Source organism: Neltuma alba, unplaced genomic scaffold (assembly GCF_004799145.2).
Source record: "Neltuma alba isolate B1F8T4 unplaced genomic scaffold, ASM479914v2 tig00008413_pilon, whole genome shotgun sequence".
Lineage (NCBI taxonomy): Eukaryota > Viridiplantae > Streptophyta > Magnoliopsida > Fabales > Fabaceae > Neltuma > Neltuma alba.
Window position 1 is genome coordinate 14,850 of NW_021635007.1, and position 25,237 is coordinate 40,086.

General features: G+C 36.2%; 3 protein-coding genes and 1 pseudogene across 11 annotated transcripts; 1 reads left to right on the forward strand and 3 right to left on the reverse strand.

Annotated features, from left to right (window-relative positions):
- Positions 1-300: 300 nt before the first annotated feature.
- On the reverse strand, positions 301-1,361 carry LOC114754026 (zinc finger protein ZAT1-like; annotated as a pseudogene).
- An 8,804-nt stretch (positions 1,362-10,165) lies between these two features.
- LOC114754029 (WAT1-related protein At5g47470-like) lies at positions 10,166-12,351 on the reverse strand. The gene is made up of 7 exons (XM_028942754.1): positions 11,967-12,351; positions 11,817-11,882; positions 11,551-11,667; positions 11,193-11,436; positions 10,943-11,104; positions 10,639-10,790; positions 10,166-10,553 (listed from the first exon to the last, which is right to left on the reverse strand). Exons 1-7 carry the CDS (start codon positions 12,164-12,166, stop codon positions 10,427-10,429), a joined length of 1,068 nt encoding a protein of 355 aa, XP_028798587.1. The 5' UTR covers positions 12,167-12,351; the 3' UTR covers positions 10,166-10,426.
- A 5,996-nt stretch (positions 12,352-18,347) lies between these two features.
- Positions 18,348-20,182, forward strand: LOC114754028 (putative pentatricopeptide repeat-containing protein At5g47460). Its single transcript, XM_028942753.1, has one exon. It carries the CDS (start codon positions 18,386-18,388, stop codon positions 20,180-20,182), a length of 1,797 nt encoding a protein of 598 aa, XP_028798586.1. The 5' UTR covers positions 18,348-18,385.
- A 904-nt stretch (positions 20,183-21,086) lies between these two features.
- LOC114754025 (protein NUCLEAR FUSION DEFECTIVE 6, chloroplastic/mitochondrial-like) lies at positions 21,087-23,789 on the reverse strand. 9 transcript variants are annotated; one of them, XR_003741093.1, is made up of 5 exons: positions 23,547-23,789; positions 23,277-23,456; positions 22,733-22,793; positions 21,671-21,711; positions 21,087-21,313 (listed from the first exon to the last, which is right to left on the reverse strand). XR_003741093.1 is itself a non-coding variant. In XM_028942749.1 (4 exons), the coding sequence occupies exons 1-3, from the start codon at positions 23,705-23,707 to the stop codon at positions 21,692-21,694; spliced, it is 303 nt and encodes a 100-aa protein (XP_028798582.1). In that variant the 5' UTR covers positions 23,708-23,789; the 3' UTR covers positions 21,087-21,313; positions 21,671-21,691. The 9 variants fall into 9 exon arrangements, 3 of the variants coding, with proteins under 3 accessions (XP_028798582.1, XP_028798583.1, XP_028798581.1); XR_003741094.1 differs by having other exon boundaries at positions 21,656-21,711; positions 23,338-23,456; positions 23,547-23,788; XR_003741092.1 differs by having other exon boundaries at positions 23,338-23,456; positions 23,547-23,785.
- Between the last annotated feature and the right edge of the window lie 1,448 nt (positions 23,790-25,237).

Consider the following 25,237-nt stretch of genomic DNA (forward strand, 5'->3'; position numbering starts at 1 on the left):
TTGTAGGTCCACAACCAAATCCCCAAAAAATACATAACTGAGTTTTGCAGTGCAAGTATCAAAAACTTGTAGTCTGCGCCGAGAATGATGATGATGATCTAGGTCAAGTAGTACAAATGAAAAAAAGAAAGAAAAAGAGAATGGTTAGCCACTAATTCACCCAACTCTAGAGACATAGCCAGACAGTTGGTGAAAACATAAATTATAGTCAGCCATGATTGTACCATCAAAAGCATTGATCTAACAATAAAGACAATGAGATGTTCCTTACCTACAATAAAAATAATTAACTTACCCAATTGCATAATACAACTAAGCATAGCAAGATCAGTGAGCAAAATTTACGCATCAGAAACCACGCTTAGTTCATCTTCTTCTGCCGGAGCTGGCAGGTTGAGATCTATAGAACATTTAGCAGAGTTCATAGCAGTGGACGACGAAGATGGTAGGAGGTGGGATCTCTTGTGGCCACCCAGAGCTTGTCCCGACCCAAAGACTTTGTAACAGAATGGGCATTCGAAAATTTTATCGTTACCTGCAATTTTGTTCTCTGCTTCTTCTGGAAAGTAGGTGCTCTTGTGAGTGTCCAATGCTCGGGAAGATCGACAAGTTTTCTTAGCGTTATTAGATTGATGCTTCCTCTTCAACTTGATCTCTTCAGGCCCCTTGGATCTCTCAACTTGATCTTGTTCCTTGACGTTTCTCATCCATCTGTCCCTCGAAAGCATCATGAGGCACATGGCAACATCTTCATCCGGCGAAGTATCAGAAACGGAGCTTACCGGTTCCGGCTCCGTCGGTGACTCCGTCAAATTTGACTTGGCCCTGGTCACTTCAAATTTCTGACTAGCCCCGACGCTGGACTTTCGGTTTCGCTTGGATCGCCGGCGAGTCGGATTCTTTGACTCGGTCTCGCTTTCTCTGTCCTGGACGACGGAGCCAGCATCAACCGCAAAAGAGAACTCAGGATCTGCGAACCTGAAATTTTCCTGGGATTCTCTCTCAAACCATAACTCAAAGCCTTGTCGTCGGAATCTCTGTAACCAGGCGCTACTTCTATTTGTTCTTCGTCGTCGTCGTCGTCGGAAGAGGAATAAGAGAAGGAAAGCGTAGAGGGAGTGATCAGAGGGTGGGGCTTGGGAGGAAGAGGAAGAGAGGTCAAGTGAGCCTTCATGTGACCACCTAACGCTCTGCCATTGGCGAACGCTCGAGAGCAAAGCTTGCATTTGTGCCTCTCCATTGGAACCACCAGAGAGAGCTCTGGAGAGAAAGCAACAGGTTGAAAAGCTTTTACTCACGAGTTTAGGGGAATTGAGAACTCAAAAAAGGAGTAGGTGACAAGCATTCCTCCACTGAAAAATAAAAATTAAAAAATTATTATTATTATTTTTTAAGGTGAGTTAAATAAACAACAGCAACAACAACAAAAGAAAATACAGTTGTAAAATGTCAAAACACATTATAACATCGTCAATTCATTATTCGGCTCCAGACACTGAGAAAAGCGTGAGTGTGTGTGTCCCTCCTCAGCCACCCTACCCAGCCTTATGTAGTAACATGCAAACCTTGCCTAAATGGAATCGAATCGTTTCCCACTGCTTTCCCACGCTTTCATACCATTCAAAAGAAAATTCCACAAATATCTTCTCCTGATTTAAAATTCCTGAATTATATTACCTCTAGTTTTAATTCTAAGATTTCATTTATAAATTATAAACGATATTTTATAATTAAGACCGAAAACAATATCTTATAATTATAACCGAAAGTAATATTAGTTAACATGTGGCTTGACAAAACTGATTGGAAAAATGAGTGGAAAACATATGTCAAAAAAATTTTACCAGACAAAGAGGCCTGAATCTACAAATCTTCTTCAATTGCCACAATATATCTTTAACCACTATAAAATTTTTTACACATGACTAAAAATAAATTACACACGGTAAAAAAAAAAAGTTGCATATATTGAAGATGAGTTGCACCAGATCTCTTTAGCCAATATAATTTTTTAATCAAATTTCCTAAAATTATTAGATAATAAATGTTAACAAATCCCCAGATATATTTTGGCGTGGAAAGTGGATGGATGTTTTGGTTGTGACACGAAACCCCTGATCTCGAATCATTGATGGCTCCATTAAATTCTGAATGCGCAGCGTAACGAAGATTACTATAACTAGAGGTTGGACACAATCCCACGCTATAAAAGAAAAATGGACGAGAATTATGAATTTCCTCATTTCATGACCTCTCGTGACATTTTTTTTTTCAAAAGAAAAATGCATAATATTAATTTCCTAGCAATTATAGAACGCAAAAACAAAATCAAAACGGAACCGCATCATGCTTACCAGATCGGTATTTAATTTCAACACAATTTCGATGAGTGTACCCGCAAATACACATATAATTGGAAAACAAAAATAACATGCGAAAATAGAACAAGGGTGCTAGCTAAAAATAAAGAAGAAGGAATAACAAAAATATAAAAATAGGGAAGCATACAACTTTGCGTGTGTAAACTATTGCAGCGAAAGAGAATCTGGCCTTAAAAATTGGACAGCACGCGTAACTTGGTTAGCCATGATGATAAGTTGGCCGGTGGTTTTTCTTTCAGTGTCTAAATAAATATTATATTAAATAAAACGTTGAAAAGATATAGTACTGTACTAATGGTAGTATTAATGTTGTGTGGCCTGTGATGCCACTAAACATTACTCTCTCCGTTCCTTCTTTATTATAAAAGACAAATAATTAAATTATGTTAATAAAAGAAACAGTTAAAATTAGTTGATGACAATTAATGTATAAAAAGTATAATATTTTTTCTAACAATGCCCCCATTAATAAGGAGAGAGTATGAGAGAGAACAATTAAATTATTAAAAGAAAGAGAAGTGGGAGGGAGGGAGAGTATGAGTTGGAGACAAAATAAATAGGGATAAAATAGGAAATCAATACAAAAAAATAGAGACAATTTTTAAGTGTCTCTTATATATAAGAACATGTCATAAGAATTAAATGTCTCTTATAATAAAGAACGGAGGGAGTAACAATATGACGAGAAAAACGAAAATCACAGATCAGCAATATGGTTGGTCTTGATATTTATTAGAATTAGTTATTATAAAAGTTATAACGCCGCAACCCCTATTAATGAGCGCGCGGTGCTTGTCCTTTTACTCATTACAAAAAGTAAAATTGCATCCCCTGGCCTGCAAGGCAATTTTATAAAATAAAATAGAAAAGTTATATATAGCTTTTTTTTTATTTTTTTGGTTTGGCGAGGAAATTTAGGAATTGCGTGATTAAGATTTAATAACTGGTGGGATAGATAGTTGACTATTGAAAAGAAGAGAGGGGGGGGGGGTTTTCCGCAATCTGGCGACTGGGGTCATGTCAGCGGCAACGTGATCGCTTGCTTCCACCGCTCACTTCTTTTGTTTCTCTTTACGCAATTCCTACTGTTAATTATAATAATAACAGCTTCCTTTTATCCCTTGTTTGCTTCTAAGTTCTTCAGGATGTAATCTTTTTTTTTTTTATATTTAAAAAAAATGAAGGAACCTCAAAAGATGCTCTACTCACAAAATATATGCCCCTTACAGCCGGGAGGAAATGAGGAATTTGGTTGCTTCTCTGTGCGCATAAAATACTATCTCCACTCTTTAATATAAAAACTAGTTTAACTCGTAATTTAATTCTAAATATAAAATTTTAATTCATTTTATCTCTCATATTTATTTATTTTTTTAAAGTAATCTTTCTAATAGTTACACACGTTAAAAGTTTCATTAAATAATAGTTGTAGCTAATATATATGATTAGTAAAGATGTTTTTAAAAAAAAATAAGACTTATTTATTACAAATAACTGAATTAACAAAATTTTTTAATCTACTCAAATTAGTCAATTAGCTCTTATAGTAAGAAGCGGAGGTAGTATATTTCTTCCTTTTAAGTTCAATTACTGTTGCAGTCGTGGGGTTTATCAATTTCTTTTTCAGAATGAACTTTTTCACATTTGTATGTTAATTTTTTCATTTTTTTAAATAAAGTATGTTTAACGGTGACTATTGACGTTTTAAAAAAATTTTGTTAATCATATTTTTACAATATTACAAATTAGTTTTAAATTGTTCGCATGAGTAATAGACCAATAGGTTTATAAATAAATTAAGGTGTTTATATTTTTTAGCATGAACAAAAGAAAAAAATGTTAAACAAAAAATAATAGGTTGCATCACAACAACTTTTCATGCATTATTCGATGAGTAACAAATTTTGAAATAAAATATATATGAAGGTTATATTAAATTGTTAAATTGTAGAGTAATAAAATAGTAAGTTGAGTAAAAGAGGAAATAGAATTTTGAATAAAATATGTATGGGTAGCAAGAAACATTTACATTGATTGTATTAGTTATGATTTATAAATATCGTGATTTATTGCGAATTTTATTTGATTTATTGATTGTCATTGAAACGATGCTATGTTAAAATTTTAAGAATTATATCTTGTGAATTAACTTTGTTTCAACATTCTTGAACAAAAATGTAAAGCATGAGTATTATTTTGTTTGCAAAAAAAAAACTATAAACAAAAGAAATTATGAGTAAGAATCGACAAGAATACAAAACATATCATCTATTTCTCAACTTTGGTACTGTTCTGCGTTTCATCTCTGCTTCCTAAAATATATTACAATTGCGGAGTGATGATAGCCATATATAATAAGCAATATAATATACGTGTAACCCGTTAAAAGCTGTTGCTGTTTAAAAAAATAAAAGAATACAAAATAATTAAATGATTCGTTTGTTATTATATGGGAACCATTTGTTTTTATGTCATATACTATATCTATAATCTTTAATATAAAAATTAGTTAACTAATTTAAGTATATTAAAAAAATTTATTAAATTAGTTATTTGTAACGTTTTTCATAGAATACTCATTATTAATTATCTATATTAGTTAGAACTATCATTTAGTATAATATTTAATATGTGTAACTACTATAAAGACTGTTTAAAAAATGATTAAATATAAGAAACAAAGTGAATTATGATTTTATATTTATAACCAAATTGAAAGGTAAACTAATTTTTATCTTAAAGATAGGAAATAGTGTTAGAATGTTGCGTCGCCCATCATATACCAAACATGGTCCAGATTAGGGATGTAATTATCATCCTATTACACAACATGTGGAATGATGTGGTTAAGACTGTAACATGCCAAAATTCTCAGTTACTGTAAACTACTCCTCCGGTCCTTAATATAGAACCCAATTGTTAAGTTGGTTTTGGTCCTAAATATAAAACTCATTTCTCATATTTATCAATTTCTCTAAATCACCCTTATGGATACTCTCTCAACCATAATCAAGTAGAAGAGAGAGGGGTATTAAAAAAGATGATTATGGTATTTTAAGAAAAACGTGTCACATTTATTATAATTAACTAACTTACCTAACTTCCTTAATCTAACCAAATTAGTTAAATGGGTCTTATATTAAGGACCGGAGGAGTAATAAATTAAAAGACACTATTTAATATTTATTTCACCAGCTTCTATCCATTAACAATAATAATAAGTTAATTCAACTGGTAAGTATCACTTGATTTAAATCACACTATTAATGTCACAATATTACTGATGAATAATTTGTATGGGGGATTTCCGCTGCAAAAAAAATTACCGAATTTTTTTGGAGGTAGGGAAAAAAGCAGACAAGCAGTATTAAAGTCTCATCCAACATGTGGATTTCATAAAGGGGGAAGATATCATTACATGTTTATCTCTCTCCTTACTCTAAATAAAGTAATTTTAGGAGATCTAAACGGATAAACACGCAAAAAAAGTTTTTATTCTTATTGGAGCATTAATTACTTCTTATCTTTAATATAAGATTTAATTAACTAATTTAAAGATATTAAAAAAGTTAGTTAAATTAGTTAATTGTAATAAATAAATATTGTCTTTCAGTCTTTCTTAAGATGTTATTATTAATCACGTGTGTTTGAATTATAAATTGATAGTATCTGCTTAACATATGCAATCACTGTAAGAATTACTTGAAGACAAAATGAATAAATATTGGAGACAAAATAAATTTAAATCTTACGTTAAAGATCAAATTAAAAATCAAATAAATCTTTATAATAAAGACAGGAAGTAGCACGTGGCAACGGTTTCTGTCCCCCCCCCCTGTTTATGCAGTGGGGTTTAGGCGATAGGAGACGGAGCCACGGAGGCTGGAATAACAATGAAACGCGAGGTGCCTTTTTTTGTTTTTTTAATATACAGAGACGTGATGTTTCGTGGAAGTATATGATTCTACTTAAATAGTATTTTTGTCTTTAATATAAGAGTTAGTTTAGTATTTTGATCTTAAATATAAGACCTCAATCCACTTTGTCACTCATATTATTTATTTATTTTTAAAATAGTCCTTATAATAATGGTAGTTCTAATCAGTGCACTTAATTAGCGAAGTTATTTAATTTTATGAAAATCAACATCTATTTATTATAAATAATTAACCTAACTAATTTTATTAATCTATTTAAATTAATCAATTAGTTCTTATATTAAGAACAAGAGAGTTAGTACATCACTTGGAGATTATTACTTGACCACGTCACAGGCTGTCTCGTGGATTTGTCAAAATATTAGAAGTGGGACTGTGTCTAATTAAACAAAAGATACTCGAAAGTCAGATGGTGATGATATATGCAGAGGGGGCGCATGATGTTATTTTTTTGTTGCCATTGTGGTTTTTTTTTTGGGACCTGGTTGTCGTTATTATGGTTTGAAATACCGTGAGCATGAGGCAACGCTTGATCCATCAAACCAGAATAATTAATGACGACGTGTCGTTTGATTATGATACGCATACATTTGAATCATATTGAGTTTTGATTTGCATATGCCTTTTGAATCCCTCTTTCTACGGTCCTTGATTTACACCATCCTGTCATTGTATTATAAAGCCTTGTGAAAGAATACTTATAATTGAAAATGTTATCCGCACGATCAACCCTCTACGTCACAGGTGACAAGATCTACCTAATGATGCAGCCAAAAAAAAAAACAAACAGAGGGGGGGATTTAAATCGTAGACTTGGCCCCTAATTTGTCCCGTGGACAATGGATATATATGCCGTCGTCTAATTTATGCCAGACATGCATCAGACAAATCAGATGAGAAAAACCAAACAAGTGGTAGGTGTTGAGCAAGGGAATTAAAGAGAGAAAGAGAGGCCTGCTCTTTCAAAATATGTTTGTCATTAATTTTATAACTAGCTTCCTTCCCTTTGGCTGTGAAAACAAGTCTTGGTTAATTAAGAATATTATATTAAATAAAAACCTTCAAATTGCAGGTATAGAAACTTGAAGTTTTAATCTCCATTTTGGATTAATTATATTTCAGTTTTCACCCTCCATGAAGTCAAAAGTGAAACGTAATACTACCTCCGGTCCTAATTATAAGACCCAGTTGACTTATTTGAAGAGATTAAGGAAGTAAGTTAAGTTAGTTATTTGTAATAAACAAGTGTTGTCATTCCTAAAATATCCTTGCTAATTAAGTATATTGGCTAGAACTATCATTATTAGAAGGATTATCTTGGAAAAAAATGCATAAATATGAGAGACAAAATGAATTGGGGTCTTATAATTAGGACCAAACAAAAAATCAAACGGAGTCTTATAATAAGGACCGGAGGTAGTATGAAAGATCGAGGGAATTGCGTGGAGGGAAGAGTGGGAAGAGAGAGGGAGGAGTGTTTGGTGAGGGAGGGACCAAAATATGAGAACGAGGAACACACTTTTGTCTTCTCTCTTCCCTCTTCTATCTCTGTATATGCTTCCGTTTCTCTCTTTTTATTCCATTTCAGTTTTCACCCTCCATTAATTATTCATTCTTTTTTTTTTGGTACAAGGGGAAAAAAAGTTCATAAATATTATCCATTCGTTTGTCCTGTTGATAATAATGCGGATAATGCATGGTCCGTCGCGGCTGGCCAATGCAACATTTTTGCCAATTCCTATATGTTGGGTGTTGGATAAATGCCGGCGAATGCCCACAAGTTCTGAGTTACTCTACACTAGTATCTATCTATCTATCATTCTATCTATCTCCTCCATTGAATCCATTTTTCTTTTTCTTTTATTTTTAATTATAATTAAGACGGCTTTCAAGCTGTCCCTTGTGAGCGAGACGTGGCGGCTTGAGGTACACGCAATGCGACTAACAGGAGAAAAAAAAACAAGAAAAAAGAGTGCGCATTGTCATTTTGTACTTATAATGTTAGGCTAATTGACGACTGAATTCGTAAGTTGTAGTTATGGTCAAATGTTTCCTCCGAATCCTCCGCTCTCTACCTCAGTTCATCCCATTTTCGATCTTTGAAGTTCCCAGCTCCAACAGCAAAAAAAAAAAAAAAAAAGAATCAATTAGAGATTTGACTTTGACTTAGAACTTTGAAATTTCAGTGCCGTCGTAAGGTTTGGGGCGGTACGACTGATCTTGTACTGGGAACTCGGAATCAGCGCTTATTCGTATTGGGAGGGAGCAGCCGTTGACCTTTCAAATTTATTTACCCTCAAAATTAAGCCATTATCATTATTATTGAATAACGAAACCCCGTTATTTGGATTGTTCTTACATGCTCTCCTCCAATTTTTGCTTCACAAACCTGCTGAGAGAATAGCATTCGGTAATTTTTCCATGAAAACGCATGCTATGTCGCACAGAAATATTACTATTCCCAAACATACTGCTGTGAAAATCAGCTGTAACACACTTCATGCTCCCTTCCCTTTGTTTGTAGATACGAGACTTAGTTAATTTATCCATGAGTTTTTTTGTTTAAAAAAAACACTTAAGTTGATTTTTTATCTGGGTCCTATATTTAAGGTAAGAGGGAGTACTAAGTTTCAATTCTTTTACTTATAAAATTAATTTTAAAAAAATAGGCAATGCTATCCTAAACGAAGACATAGAAAACATTAGTAAATAAAATATCCCATTAAAAAAAACATAAAAATAGTGTGGTTGGAGCTCCCAGAGAAGCGTGCTTGCTGGTTTTAAATTTTTTACTGCGACGATGATGATGAGGAGAATAAAGCAGGGCACATGCATGATAATGTGTTTTCAAGGGGCGACCAAACTTGCATGACTTGTCATCAAACACAGCCCTCCCCATTAAACTAGGTCACTTCACCACATCCCTCATGCAAGTCCTCACGTCCCGTCTTTTTTCTTCTTTCAAAATATTACCATACCCTCCACATTAATAATAATCATTACATATCAATTAAGTTGCGTGTTAAGACCTTTTAATTACTCTAAGGATTACATAAAAAAGAACCAGCCAATAAACTGAAAATGGGAAATACATGAGGATATGTTCTAGGAGAATCGTGGGCTGCATGATACCAAATTTGACCGACACTTTTGTTTTAATCGATGAGGACCGCCAAAGCCAAATCATGAAAAAGTTAAGAGACGGGGCATTTTGACTTTAAGTGGAAGCAGACCCTCATGGAGGATCCTTTCAACCGGGTCCATCCTCCTCTTAATTTCCTGATTTTCGGCCAAGTCCCACCTGCAACCTCACAGACACGCACACACACACCCACCTTATTATTAGAATTCCTTGTACTTTCTCTCTTCAAAATTATCCTAATCCTTTTCTGGTTTTTGTTTTTCTCAGAGATTCTTTTAGATATTTTTTCTTCTCGCAGATATGGTAGGCCCATCCGGCCCAAAAAGCATAGTCTAGGCCCGCAAATGCTCATTGGTCACGGAAGTCTCCTCCAGGTCCAAAATAAATTCTACGGAAGAAAGTGGAGATGCGCGTGAACTGTAAATTAAGAAAGCGAGCTCAGCCAAATGGCTGGCTTATGCAGGCATATAATATGTGGCACTAGTTAGTATTTCACAAGTTTAAAAGAAGGTTCAGAGACTCCAATAACCAATGTCTCAAAGGCGTATTTCAAAAGCATTCCTTTTGCCCGTTAAAAAGAAGGGAGGAAATGCGTTCTGATATTTGTAAATTCGCGTGCTCCCAATTTTTTCGTAGGAGAATTGATTCTTCAACGCAACAACGATTGCCCCGAACATAAAGTTTGTACAAATTATACGGTTCTCTTCAGCAAGTCAAAAAGGAGATTAATAAAAAAGATTCGGATCAAGACAATTAACTTCAAAGCATCTATTACACTTTTTTCTATCACACTCTCAAAAGCACTTGTTCATACGCAAATTCTTTGTGAATTTGCAATTTTGCATATCCTTGTAACACCAGTACCTTTATCTTGTTCTAAAATCTACTGTAGCTTGTCCTATCTTACTCTAAGGTTCTAACGATGAGAATATGTACGTAATCGCCCGCTCAAAAACACTCGCGCTTCAACTTAGGAGAGGCTTCTCTGCATCAAACTCGGTTTCCAAGCCATCTCCGTAATCGAACCCTTCTTTCCCTTTAGCCCAGAGCACAAAGTATAGCCCCGTAAACATCAGGAACATACCCACCAGGCTGCAATTCAGTGTTACCATAAACACACCACGATTGGCAATAGGGTTTTTCATCATCAAGTGACGAAGAAACTGGTAAAACATACCTTCCGATATTGATAGTATCTCCAAGTGTTACGGCAGAGAAAATGATGGAGCAAACTGTAGAAATGGGACTGAACATGGACACCAAAACTGGTCCTTTCTTCTTCACTGCCCATCCGTGGAAGCTGAAGCATAATCCAAGCACCGCACCTGCCTGAGCTTTTCACAAATTTTTACAAATTAATCACCCATAATGCAAAATGAAAGCTTTCATCTACAAAATGTCCAATTCAAACTAAGAATGTCGTCAGGTCAATTGCTATCTTGTGAATTTATAGATACTAGGAAGAGAAGAGCAGAATATACCAGAAAAGTAAAGCCAATGAGTTTTGGAACACTGAGATTTTGCCCACCAGTTTTCAATCTGTGATCTTGAAGCAACTCAGCTATTGCAGTCATGAAAGCTCCGAGTAAGGATATGGTTGCGCTGAGGGATATGGGTGCAGGAAAGTCTCGTAAAATAAAAGCCTGCCAATAAATACATCAGTAGTTTTATATAACGCAAGTTGTTTTCGTAGTGTTGTTATATGATTCTTTTAATTTCATTGCAAGTTACCTGCAAGACGTAGGCGTTGGATAATATGACGACAGAAGCCACGAGATAAAGACAACCTTTGATCTTTTTCATATCAAAAATAGCATCTGGTGGGAACGTTGGCAATTTCATCCCAGTTTCTATCTTGGGCGCAGGTGGAGATATGCTCTGCATTAGGCTCATTGCGAGAGCCCCTGCGACGCAGATTATGGTGCCCAAGATCTTGACTTTACTATATGTGCTTCTTACGTTTACTTTCTCTAACCTGCCAAAACACACGGATTTCTGGAATCAGGGGACATAATTTTGCAGAATTTGATTAGTTTTCTGCTGCATGCATTTAAAAACATTTTCGTATATATTTTTAGGTTACATGTACCTGAGAGTCCAGGCGATGATGAAGATAAGACCTGGGGCAAGGTTTGGCATGGCCGTTCCCATTGTTGGCGAAGTCAGTTTTATTCCTTTAAGGGAGAAGGACTGGAACAGAGTTACCCTGCATCCTTGCCAGGGGAGATAAGATAACATATGAAAACTCCAATTTATAAAATACGTCCCACATGCATCAAAACTAGGATGGAAATGAATGAATGATCTAAAAATAGCTAATTTCCATCCAGGAAAGAATATAAAAGATTTCCTCACCCTCCGAAGGATAGCATCAAAATCTGTATGATTAACTTGTAACTGAATTTCTGGGGCCATTTCTTCCTACAACAAAAACAGAGCCAGTGAAAAATCACAATTCTACCGGTGTGAGAGAGAGAGAGAGAGAGAGAGAGAGAGAGACCGTACCTTTCGAAGTAGATGGCGAAGGGGAAGACGACGAGGAAGGTAGAGAAGCAGGTGAAAATGACAATGGTGAGAGGATCGATCTCCAAAGTCATGAGATAGCTCATGAACACAGCGTGGACGGCGGCGATACATTGCACGGCGATGAGACCTCCGGCGATGGCCAAATCTTCAGCCATACCCTCGTTCATCATCTCCACCATCAATCAAATGCCCCTTTTATTCTTCGGCCTCACAAACACACAGCCACTCCTCTCATTCTCTGATCACCAAAAAGTGGCATCTTCCGACGGACTTTTAATTAACTCCGATATTTGTTTGTTTCTACCGCCAATTGGGAAGCCATCTTTCATTTGTCCGTTTCCGGATATTTGCTAATTGCTTTGCCTTGTCATGCCTATGAATCCCCCCACTTTCTCTCGTTTTCTTCGTCTCTCTTCCTATGTTGTTATATATAGTGCTAGCCTCTAGTCACCCTTTTTTCACACTAAATCTAAAACTAGATTCGGTTCCAATTTTAGAAATGCGTATTTTCTCAGCTATAATTTTATAAACAGGAATCGTTTATCTGATTACCCATGATCACATATTTCTACTACTTTCGAAGTCCGTAATGTATACTCCACCCGTTTCATTAAGTAAAAGCAGACTCAACTACTTTCGTCCTGATATACCAAGATGACATGAACCCGTAAGATTTGCATATAATCAACAAAACACAACGAGAACAAATACCTTCTTTTTTTTTTCAATAATAAAATGCTTAGTATTTTCTGTTTTATTTGACAAGTGTTTTAGGGTAATATTTCCTGCGTCATCATATATCGGCGGTGGAAAGAGGGGTATTAAAAACTGGCATTACTGTGAACAGAGTGGGTATTGCAACTGAGGATGTGTCGTATGTTGTATCAATATATCAATAAATACTCTTCCACCAAAACTCATCCCTAAAGCGGCTTATCATCGGCTACAGAGACAAAGTTACTGTTCACAAGCTGCATACATTATTAAAATATATTCCTATGGCTTCGTATTGGCTCAAATGCATTTAATGCAGCCACATTTGGCTTGATGCTCGGCTTGGGTGTCTCTTTAGAATGTTCAAATCCAAATTTAAACCTTTGTTTTTCCCTCCATATTTTTGTTCTGAATGCGAATTTTAAGGACGCGCTATCTGTTCCAAATTTGAAATCTTTCATTCCCTCCATATCTGGTTTGTGATTTTCCTCAGCCAGTTTTTACCCGAGAATGTTCCTTAATACCCATCAACGTTTCTTCCCACACACAAGTTCATCTTTGTGATGATTGCTGTTTCAACTTCCCTTATTTCATAGCCATAAATGTGACCTCACCGTGATCGATTATGTACACCAAATCACCAACTCTTATTAAACTCTTATTACCAAATCACCTTTGTCTACTATATGTGGAAGTCTCCTGTCACAAGCGTCCTCAATTTTCTGCACTCATAGACCACATAGGCATGGTTTGGTGCTTGAGGCATATTTAATAGGGTGAGGCATTCGAATGCATTAAACGCATTGCTGATTAGTTGAGGTAGTTAATGCAAGGTAAGTGTGTATCTTTGTTGCTTCTCCAAAAATACGTATGCTTTTGCTTTTGTTTACTCACACCTCCTTGATTTAGATTTGAATCTTGCCTACTGGTCCATAGCTTCCATGTCGCCTGATGGTAATGTCGTTCCTCTTAACAGCCTCCGCATTGGAAGATCGAAAAGTGTGATTCTGGTGAAGGTTGATCGGATTTTCAACCGAAGAGATTATTCATCTGCTGGCGGACGATGAAAGACCGATGAAGCAGTTAATATCCTTGGACTTAGTAATATTTGATCATTCAGTAAGTTGTATATGACTTCTATGTTATTATTGAAGGTCATTACTTATATGGTACAAGATAGATTAAGTCTGTTCTGTTTTCATTGATTTCGTAAGCGGGCACTCGTATGGTTGCAGAGATGAGGGAAGATGATGTGATCCGCAGCCTTGCACGGAAGTTTCAGGGGGGACATTGTTATAGGCTTTCCAAATTTTATACTGGATGTGGCGGGGGAGTCTTTCACCCACATTACCACATATGTTTGTTTCCATATACTGACGTCAATGTTGCGGAAGTGCCGATGTCTAGCCATTGCCTCATGCTGAAGCCTATTTCTGAGATTGCATGGGCTATCCTCGAGGACTGGGGGGATAGTTGGTAAGTTGTATAGCGTACTTCAAACAATTAAATTCATTGCATTAGGCTGATATATTTATTGGTCATTTTCCATTGTGGATGCAGACCCGTGTGGTATTTTGAGGTCATTATATGGTCAACTTGGGTTAAGGTGAGGTGGGTCAATTCACTATTTGTGAGGATTTGATGAATCTGTTGAGGTATTAAATTTGATATTGTTTTTATTTTATATGATGAAAATCCTGCTGATGTATAATATTGCTTTATTATATACAGAATAGGACAGGTGGTCAATCTGCTGTTAATTCGGGCAAGATGAACAAATGGCTGAAGTAGAACCAATTGCAAATATTGGCAAATCAACTCAGTTTGATAATTTTGATCAAGATGATGTCACCATCAATGAGATATATTAGCATGTTCCACCTATGACTTTTAAAAGCAAACTTAGAGCACATGTGAAGCGAAACATTGTGAGGGATGACACTCATACTTCATCTCTTTTGCCGCCTTCTTCACCAGCAAAAGAAAGGCTTTTTAAAGTCATCAGGCAAGAAAAGTGACCCGAGTTTGGTGTTTGTGTTATTGGTAGCAATGTCAGATTGTCATTTAAGATTGTGTTTGACTTGTAGTTTCACATTATGTTTCTGATGTTAGCCATGGTAGTTGTTGTGTGCTCTGTTTTGCTCTTCATGTAGTTGGATGTGTTGCTTCTGTGGTGTTTTATGTAGTTCGTTTGTTTTTAATTTGAAGTGCATTAAATTCCTTGCCCCTTTCACTCTTATTTTCCTACTGCACAAGGACAATATTTTGCTTTCCGGTGACGCTACACAATATCAATAATGTGGATAGAAGTTCACAGGATGAAAAATTAGTTATGATTAATGGTACTATATTAGTTATGAAAAATTAGTTCACAGGAGTAGTTGGTTAATTAAAATTATAACTACATAAAAATAAGTCATAATCGATAACCAATGAAAGCCAATATTAGAATTTTGTTTGGTAATATTAATTATTCCAGTGAATTAGATGTGTCAATTCCTTTGTATATGAAACCTGCATAACCTTATTCGAACTGAAATATGAGTTTAGTGTTAATCGATAATTTTTAGTTGGTAGAAAACCCAATATTATAATTTTTTAAATATAATATTTTTTGCTGTCAGTTTTAATATCATGAGATTATTTAAGGATGTGATCAATTATTTAAAACATGTAGTTGCCATCTCATAATTTTTAGATTATGTAAAGTACTCATTGGGTGAGGTAGCACCAACCACTCTTAAAATATATGCAAATTAGGTTTAAATTAAGAATCATGATTAGCCCTATAAAATATGAAGACAAAAATAAATTAAAAATATTCAAAAAATACCAACTTATTATTTAAGGACTTGCATATGGCAATTGTTGATTATCGAATTATCTATTATGAACTGATCAATTGTTTCTTATTAATTATATGATCCATTTGAGTGTTACTATTTTTTGGTATGAAGTGCATGTTATGAGCAAACGTTCCATTAATTATCTATAGGAACTATGTAGTATTTCTTTCCCCTTCATTATGGTATTTAAGTTTTGCCCATTGAATCCAGTAGCTAGATTCACAATATAATAATTATCATAAGGGTCATAAGAAAAATATGATAAAAAAATATACATGTTTTATTTGTTTATCCAGGCTGACAAGAAAACAGAAAAACTAATTTCATTTACATAGTTTCCCTTTTAGTATGTTAACTTACGTAATGTATTCAACTGCTTTTTTATACATTTAGCAAAATAATTTTTATTATCGTCTTTTTTCAGTAATGTGACTTCTTAGTTGATCTTTTTGAGTGTGGGTATAGACATACATAAATTATTTGAACAGTATATGTGTAATATTAGTGATATATATCTTAACTATTTTTTTTTTATTTTTTAGAATTGGAATACTGTTTTTTGAAAATCAATTGTTAAGTAGTAGTAATAGGTGAATTTTTTTTTTTTATCAGACCTCATTTGAATTGTCCATCGTATTTCCCACTTTCAAATATGAGACATATTTATAGACCTAGAGCAAGTTTTATCTTTCTTTACATTCTCAGGCAGGTAAAGCATGATTATTTATCGTCAACAACATGTACGGGGTTCAATATAAGATAGGTCATTTTCATGACCAACTTTATGAAACAAGACAAAGAACAACAGGGAGCACGGGTCACCCTTTATTCCTTGGGTTTTTCAATGAAAACAGAACAAAATGCAAATGAAATGAATCCTTAGTGAGAAAGGCATGCCTATAAACACGACTTCCCATGCTGTAGGCTTATAACTTCATGCTAGGCTGCTTTTACTTTGGTTATGAGTTTATTTCTACGCAAGAATCAAGGTAGTGAATAGAATGGGGGAGGCGTGGTGGGAGACCGAGAATATAGGTCATATATTTCTTCAAGCAACGCACTGGTGTAATATCCATCAGGTCATGTATTTCTTCATATCTTTTGATTTCATCTTGTAGTAATCTGGAAGAAATATGGACAGGCTAAGTACACTAAAAACAGAAACAGGGCTCAACAATAATCTTTGTACAACAAATAACTCCAACCAATTCATGTCTGCTGAGCCATTGGAGGTCAAAAACAACAGAGAAAAGCAGCTGTTTTTTGAGACATAATTAATGTGGCATCTAATTTATCCTCTTGATTTGAAGGTACTGTTTTCTACGATCAGAAGTCATTTTCAATAAGTTTACAATTTAATATTTATCTGTCAAGCTGTTGAGTAGAAGTTTTTATATTTGCAGCTTTTTTCAAGGTGGTTATTAGATAATGGTGATGGGAATCTTGAAGAATCCAAGAATCACATTATGGACTAGTAGATATTGAAATCTCAAAGGAACTACTACTACCTATTGATGAAAATTCATTGGATGTTATTGTCAGGTCAATTTATATATGGTGATGTATTTGATAATTTAACAAGCAATGAGTACTTCAATGTTAGAGCTATACTTACACCAACAGTTGAGATCGTTAACCAAATCAACAATCATATGTGTTCTTTGTTGTCAAGGGAGTCATATGAGTTCATAAGTTATGATTCAATTTGTAAATCCACTGCAAATGCCGATAGTTTTGATGACTTATATGCTACTGAATTCTTAAACACATTTAGTTACTTTGGTATGCCACCGCACAAGTTGATATTGAAAGTTGGAGCACCTATTATGTCATTGAGAAATATTGATCAAGCAGCTGACTTGTGTAATGGGACACGATGATGAATTTCTCAAGTTGGTAAATGAGTCATTGAATCGATAACATTGAATGGTAATCAGCCAAGTCAAAAAGTCTTGATTCATAAAATAGACATGAATCCTTTAGAAAATAGATGGTTATTTTGTATGTAAAGGAGGCAGTTTCCTATCACCTTGACATTTGCTATGATAATTAACAAAAGTCAAGGACAACTTCTACATCATGTTAGGTTATTTTTATGTAAGCTGGCCTTCTCACATCGGTAATTATATGTTGCTTTGTTTAGAGTTAGACCCTTGGAGGGATTAAAGATTATAATAAATAAATAAGAATGATGGTACATTTTCTGAGAGGACAAAAAATGTTGTGTATCATGAAATATTTCAAAATCTCGATGCGTTATTGGCATGAAATGTGATGAATGAAATGGTGAAAGTATGTGAGATGAGATGATGAAATGAAATGTAATTTAGAATGAAACTGAAACAAAATGTTTAAGGTATAAGCTTCCCGTGCATCGCACGGGGAGCACAAGCTAGTTGTGTAAAAGATTAGAAACGGAAGTGAAAGTGACAAGTGGGTGAACATGCAGGGCTCCGTTGTTGTGTGGTGGACACGTCACACTTTGATTTGATGCTTCGACCTCCAATATTGAATATTGTAAGCTCCCCCGAAAACATTGGAACCATTTGCACATTAACTGAACCTTCCCACTTGAAATCTGAGATCCCCCGGGAATTGAGGACCACCCTCACGCCATCCTCACGTGACCCCTGTCTCTTCCGAGTTACGACCATCTGATCTCCCCAGAGAGGATAAATTCGGGTTAAAGGTTGATTTGATGTGAAGATTTACAATGCAGGTCCTACTGTCCTCCTTACAAGACCCTGTTGCTTAATTGGTGGTGATTTTATCATGGTCGTAGCAACGGTTCAAGAAATCAAGAAGTGATATTGAAGAATAACCTGGTAGTACGTAGCTATGCGAAGTCTACTATGCAGTGGAGGTAAAAAGTTGGGGGAATGGGAGAATAATCTTCATTTTCTTCCATTAGGATGCTGTAATTCAAGTCTTAGGAATCGAGTTAACCGTTTCAGTTCAACCCCAGGTCTCATTGCCGAGCTGGCCAAAGATAAAACTAGTGCCGACTTCGAGTTATGTGAGGCCTCTCGATTGTTCAGTTCTGGCACTAAACCGGATGCTTATGCTCTGGTTCACCTGCTTCGAGCCGTCGCTAACCTTGGCTGTGCCTCACTTGGACATCAGCTCCACAGCTATGTTTTGCGTTCTGGGTATTTATCCGATGCCAATGCCTCCGCCGCGCTCATTAGATTTTACGTCGGAATGCAGTCAATTGGTGATGCCCACAGATTGTTCGATGAAATCCCTCAACCGAATGTGATTTCTTGGAACACCATGATTTCTGGGTACGCACATTCCGGGCAGTTTCGTAAAGCCTTGTCTGTTTTGCTTCAGCTGCAAAAATCTGACATATATGCCGACGCGTTCTCATTTACATCAGGTTTAGCTGCTTGCGGCCACCTGAGTTTCTTGAAGCTTGGCAGGTCAATTCATTCCAGGGTTCTGAAATCTGGGTTGGTTGGAGATACTGTTGTTGCCAATTGCTTGGTTGATATGTATGGCAAATGCGAGTGTGCTGAAGAGGCTGTTCGAGTGTTCTCTGAGATAACTAACAAGGACGTTATTTCTTGGAATTCAGTAATAGCTGCGAGTGCTAGCAACGGGAAAATTGAACAAGCATTTCATTTTTTGCACCTCATGCCTAACCCTGACACTATTTCATACAATGGACTGATAAACGGCATAGCTCAGGTGGGGAGTATGGAAGAAGCAATTCAGATTTTATCCACCATGCCAAATCCAAATTCTTCATCGTGGAATTCAATAATCACAGGATATGTGAATAGGAATCAAGCTCCGGCAGCCTTGGATATGTTCAGTAAGATGCACTCGAGAAACGCAGGGATGAACGAGTTCACATTTTCCATCATTTTAAATGGGATTGCCTGTCTATCAGCCTTGACATGGGGAATGCTGATTCATTGTTTCACTATTAAGTATGGTCTGGATACATCTGTGGTTGTTGGTAGTGCTTTAATCGACATGTACTCAAAATGTGGGCAGGTTAAGAATGCCGAATCAATTTTCGAATCACTGTCTAGCAGGAATCTGGTAAGCTGGAACGCTTTGATCTCTGGCCATGCTCGTAGCGGTGATTCTGTCAGAGTTATCCAACTCTTTGAGCTGCTCGAAACGGATAAACATACAAAACCTGATGGTATCACATTTCTTAACCTGTTTTTTGCGTGTTCCCACAATCAAATACCTCTTGAGGTTGCAACTCGGTACTTCAAATCCATGATCAGTGATTATGGAATAGTTCCGACCATCGAGCATTGTTGCTCGATAATTCGGCTGATGGGACAAAAAGGGGAGTTATGGAGAGCTGAAAGTATGATACACGAACTTGGCTTTGAGAAGTGTGGATTGATTTGGAGAGCTTTACTTGCTGCTTGTGAAATTAACAGAGATTTAAAAATAGCAGAGGTTGCGGCTGCTAATTTGATGAAATTGGAGGGCAATGAAGATTATGTTTACGTGATTATGTCTAATCTCTATGCATCTTGTCGAAGATGGGAAGATGTTAGTATAATTAGGGGCATCATGAGGAAAAAAAGAGTGAGAAAAGATGCAGGTTCTAGTTGGATAGAAGTAGAGAATTTTGTCCCCTATTCTTCCGCTGCTGGAATAAAATAACTCAGTTATTCTATAGATAGGATGATAGTTCGTATGTCTCCAAGTGAAAACAAAGCCTCTCATCCAGATATTATTTTACATGTTAAGGTCTTGTATTTTCAAACGAAAACATTAAAGTCAAATATAACATTTCCCATTAAATCGAGAGATAATTGCATGATGATCATTTTGGAAAATATATCATAAATCCTTCAAAAAAAATTTCGAAGAATATTATATTATGAATTACATAAAAAATTCTAGAACAAAGTTTCATATTATGTACCGGAAATAGTATAACATCAATTAATATATCTATTAGCATGCCTCTTTTTCAGCCTACAAAACAGGCCACAGCGTCCTGGAATTTCGTTCCTAACATGGACATGTTCCCCTGGGAGCTCTCGAAGGACGAAGGCGACGAGTTTATTTAGATCATGAACTTCAGAATAAACATATTGATTTGCTGACGAAGACAAAGATGCTTTACAATGAAGTTGGTAAGTTCAGTGCTGGATTTCTCGAAACCCTAGTTTGCACCAAAATAATAGGAAAGGCATGATACGATTCTGATGGCACGAAGAGCACAATTAATGGCTTGTCAAGGTGATTTGACATATTACTAAGCGCGCACCTTAAACTATTGAGAAATTCATGAAAATAAAGAAATGTAACTACGTTTAGGCGTTTTGAATTCCTAGCCATTTGATTGATTTGAGAAAGGATATAAAAATTAATTTGCAGCCCCCCTTTTTCAAGGGACCATGATCTTTGCCTAGGTAATCAGACGATTGATCACCATAGAGCCACCGCTCATGTTACAGCAGCAACAGGAACGGTGAACCGAAAATCAATATGATAGAGGAAATTGAAAATTAGCAGCAGCAGTAGTAATAGTAATAATAATAATAATAATAAATAGAGATAGGTGCAGATGGTCTGAATTTCATTTAGTAATTATGAGTGACATAATTTCATAAAAATGGGGAGACTAAACATTATTCATCATGATACTAATTTATGAGCTTAAAAGAATCACAGTACAGCTGCTCGCTGGATCCCGAAAAATCATCCAAAACAAAAAAGCCTTCAGATGTGTTAATTATATCAACTCTCTCTTGGCAGGTCACCTTGGAACTGACAATCCAAGCTCTGTGAAAAGCAAATGAAACAAGGCTCAATCAGTAATATGCCTGATTACAAAAGCCTACAAATTGCAATTGTAAATAAAGAATGACGAACCACATCTGTAAGCAAGATAAATTCTTACAACATACTACGTTAAAAAATAATCCTCTAATATAAAGAGTTACAGTGATTCAGAGATACATAAAATAACTTTAAAAGTTACTGTAATTAAAACCTGCATTCATGTTAATTGTGTACTCTCGTAACTTTGCTTCAGAATAAAATATAAATGGCAAAACACATTAAGCACAATTTATGAGATTGGTATTATCTATGGTTGTCCAAATAGTTTGAGGTCAAACGTACAAAGATAAATCCCACCTTCAAAAGTGCATGCATGTCTCACGTCCCATCAATTCCATCTGGCCAAAGTAGCAGTTAGGTTATCATATTATGCTTAGTTATTATAAAAGTATATTGTAAATTTAATGCAAAATATTTGCATCCAAGCATCTGGTTGGCTGTCCTATGTCCAAAAGCAGCTCATCAAAATCCGACACTCAACCTACTTATCATTTCCATTTTCCTATTCGACACTGGGAGGCTTTTAACTTGTATCTTTTCCTGATGAATCCCGCCCAGAAGTAACAAAATGACTCCTTGCTCGGATAGGAAGCCATCCTATCAGAGACAGCCAGACATACGATGGCATTCTCCTCATACACTAACAGGAGAGAATTTGAATAGCACAGATACAAAGTACAAACCACTAAATACATAAAGCATGGATCATCCCCACACTTTATAGATATGCTATTTGTTCAGAGTAAGAAGAGTTGTAAAGATTAACAGGATCATGTCTCTTGTGGAAGCCGTTTACAATGGGTCCACCGTAAATTATTTTGTGGAGTTTTAAACAAACCAGGCCACGATACACAAACAACTAGGAAGAAGTATAGTGATCAATATGCTGAGGCATTGACCCCAACATAAGCCACCCATGAACAGTTCATCCATTGTTTCAATGATCGTCTAATTTTCTGCTGGTATAGAGGGAAATACAGAAGGGTTGGGACTTCTAAAAAGCAGACAAATTTCCCATAAGAAAATCACCATACCATACCACTGGGAATAAATTCAAGAAACAGCCATAGATAGAAAGTCAATTTGCTTTGAAAGGAAAGAAGAGAATCTGTGGATTATGGGATGGTACAGGCTTAACCGCTTTAGACAATGCTAATTTATATCTCTCCCAGTTTTCCCCTCCTCTTTTTGTTTCTTTCACTAAGTTTTCCAGCCACCATTCCTATAGGAACTTCATATTAAATTCCAATGAACACTAGAAACTTCCTGCAGAACTTTTTGATGATAACACAAATTGTAGCTCTGTTCTAATACTGCTGAAGAGAGTGTTAAATGTTAAAACATCGTTTTTATTCATACTTGATAATGAAGCAGTAGGCCATAATTGGTAGGTCCCGCAGATTCCCAATTAACTATGTGCCTGCAGGAACCAAATCTTACAGTTAGTTGACATTGAAACTCCCAATTAAAGCACTTTCATTTCGTACTTGCAGCCTTCAAATGGTTCCACAAAACCCACTACCCCTAGCCATGACACTATTATAGATTCTGGTGTAAATCAGACTATGTGACTCTGTCCGTCCAACTCTCAATTTCTATACACTTGCTTATTTGGCATTACGGGCAACAGACCTCAAATTAATCAAACCACGATGTGATAGTGCCAGTATACAAGTCATGAATGCATTGGTTAAGTAGATTCCTCATGTAAATTGCAAACAAATTGGTAACACAAAAAGTTAAAACACACTCAGGAAATCACAACAAAGGCTTCAAAAAGGTCCCCCTTCATTTCAAAGTTCTTGAGGTTCATCAAGTTGAAAGCATGTTGAATGCAATTCAGATGCGAATAACAAAAATGTTCAAAAGGAACATCAATATAAGAAGCAAGGAAGCTACTCACAATTGCTAATAATTTTGAAAAAGAAAGTACTAGAGGCCGGGAGAGGTGCAGCAGAGTGTACCCTGAGAAAGAGCTCGGCAACTCCTGGAAGTTATGCTCAGGCACGACGTCATTCTTGCCGCTGCAACCGCACTGTGTAGCGGCAACATTGACTGCAGGCATCCCAGCTCCGGCGCAATCCTGCTGCAGATAAATCAAGGAAAATTAACCAAAAAGAAGAATATAAGGCTTATTGGGAATTAGAAATTTGAAGAAGAGATATATTAAAACCTGGTCAAGGAGGATTTGCGAAAAGTAGAAGTGGTTGATTTGATAGGACTAGCCGGAGTGGCGGCTGATTTGGATGAAGGAGTACGAAGATTGGATTTAATGGCAGATTTAGCGGATGCAAGAAATGTCCTTTGCGCAATTCTGCTGCAGCCTGAAGCCATCGCCGAGGGGACGGTGTGGGTGAAAAACGGAAGACTCGACTTCCAGTTGAAGAGCTGCAGGAAAGAAGGGTTTAGGGCTTTGCGGTTGCAGGCGTCACAGCTCCTCCTAAACGACGCCGTGCGGTGCCATCTCTTTGTCACCCTTCTTGTTGGGCCAAACATTCTTTTTCCCCGCAAAAAAAGCCCAATGTGGTACCACGGATTTTGGGCCTCCTTAGCCTGATGGGCTACTGTCAGAAAAAAATGAAGACCCTTTCACCCCCCTAAAAAGAAAACAAAAGGAGCAGAGGGAGGGAAGAGATGAATACCTGTTCAGTGTTCACCGAAAGCAAAAGGAGGAGATAAAAGACCTTTCGCGTAGGTACGTAAATGTCAAAACAATAAGATCAGGGAAAAGGGATTAACGAGGTCACCAGTTTAGTTACTGAAAATCGAAGACTCTTATTCCACTAGGCATTAATTTGAATTGCCATGTCATCCAACCCAAGTCCTTAAGTCAAGGCTTAATCAGTGTTAGTGTATGACTTTTTTTTTCCTTTCCTTTAAAAACATGATTTGTGACTTGTTCCTATAAGTGAGAAGTCGTGTGACAAGTCTTCCCAAAAAAAAGATTGACAAAGTTCACAGCCCCCCCCCCCCAAAAAAAACCCTTTTCTCTTTTGTTCCCCTCCACTCGCAAGAAATGAGTTTGGTTTCTTTGGAAACGTATCACCAAAGCAAAAAGAGATACCTTGTTTCCTTTTATTACTCAGGCCACGCATATATTCCTTTTTCATATTTTTCCTTGCCTTTTCCCAAGTGGGCTCTCATTGCCCTAGCAGCATTTCCATGTTCCCTTCGTTTGTGTCAAACTGCCAAGTCTACTCCATCAACCATCTTAAGTCGAGGTATAAACATTATTGGTACCCCCAACTCTCTTTTCAACTTCAAAAGGGAGAATTATCGAGATTCATGAGAAGAAATTTAATCGCTAAAAAGTTCTATTGATAAGTAACCAACCTAAATATGTTGTCATTTCTTATTCTGAAACCTGTTACTATTTACTCTTTACTTATTGATATACTTTAGGGTAATTAAATATTTTTTCTGAGATCCGATTGTAATTCTCTTATTTGAAAATGATGACTTTTTGAAACATAACAAGATTGAAGAAATTTCCTTTCCTTTGGTGGTAACTTATTCTATGGTACGTACACTTGCAAATGAATATATGAAGAGGGACAAGGGAAAAAATTTAAGTAGATAGAAATATTATGATCAATCCTAGAGCCAAAGAGAGTCCATTTGGACAGAGTGCTTTCTGACTCAATGGCAAGATTGGACGAACTTTCAGACTGTAGCAAGGTATTAAATGCGAAGTTAGGGTTTGACCCATACAGCGCCTGTACTCCCTCCACGTCATCAATCTTCAAGTCTACCTCTTCGTCCTTGGCTTCAAGCTCGGGTACATAACGGCTCCTTTAACCGAAGAGTGAGCCAGGCCAAGTATATGTCCTATCTCGTGCGTAACCACAGATTCCAAATCGACGG

Bases quoted from the DNA above. Each gene is read 5' to 3' on its own strand.
- LOC114754029 (XM_028942754.1), bottom strand. From the start codon at position 12,166: ATGGTGGAGATGATGAACGAGGGTATGGCTGAAGATTTGGCCATCGCC. The intron at 11,437-11,550 runs GTACATGTAACC...GTGTTTTGGCAG, and splicing joins ATCATCGCCTGGACTCTCAG to GTTAGAGAAAGTAAACGTAA. The intron at 10,554-10,638 runs GTATGTTTTACC...ACTGAATTGCAG, and splicing joins GATACTATCAATATCGGAAG to CCTGGTGGGTATGTTCCTGA.
- LOC114754028 (XM_028942753.1), top strand. From the start codon at position 18,386: ATGCGAAGTCTACTATGCAGTGGAGGTAAAAAGTTGGGGGAATGGGAG.
- LOC114754025 (XM_028942748.1), bottom strand. From the start codon at position 23,707: ATGGCTTCAGGCTGCAGCAGAATTGCGCAAAGGACATTTCTTGCATCC. The intron at 23,460-23,546 runs GTTTTAATATAT...ATTTATCTGCAG, and splicing joins CGCAAATCCTCCTTGACCAG to CAGGATTGCGCCGGAGCTGG. The intron at 21,314-23,337 runs GTACACTCTGCT...TGCTTTTCACAG, and splicing joins TTGCCGAGCTCTTTCTCAGG to AGCTTGGATTGTCAGTTCCA.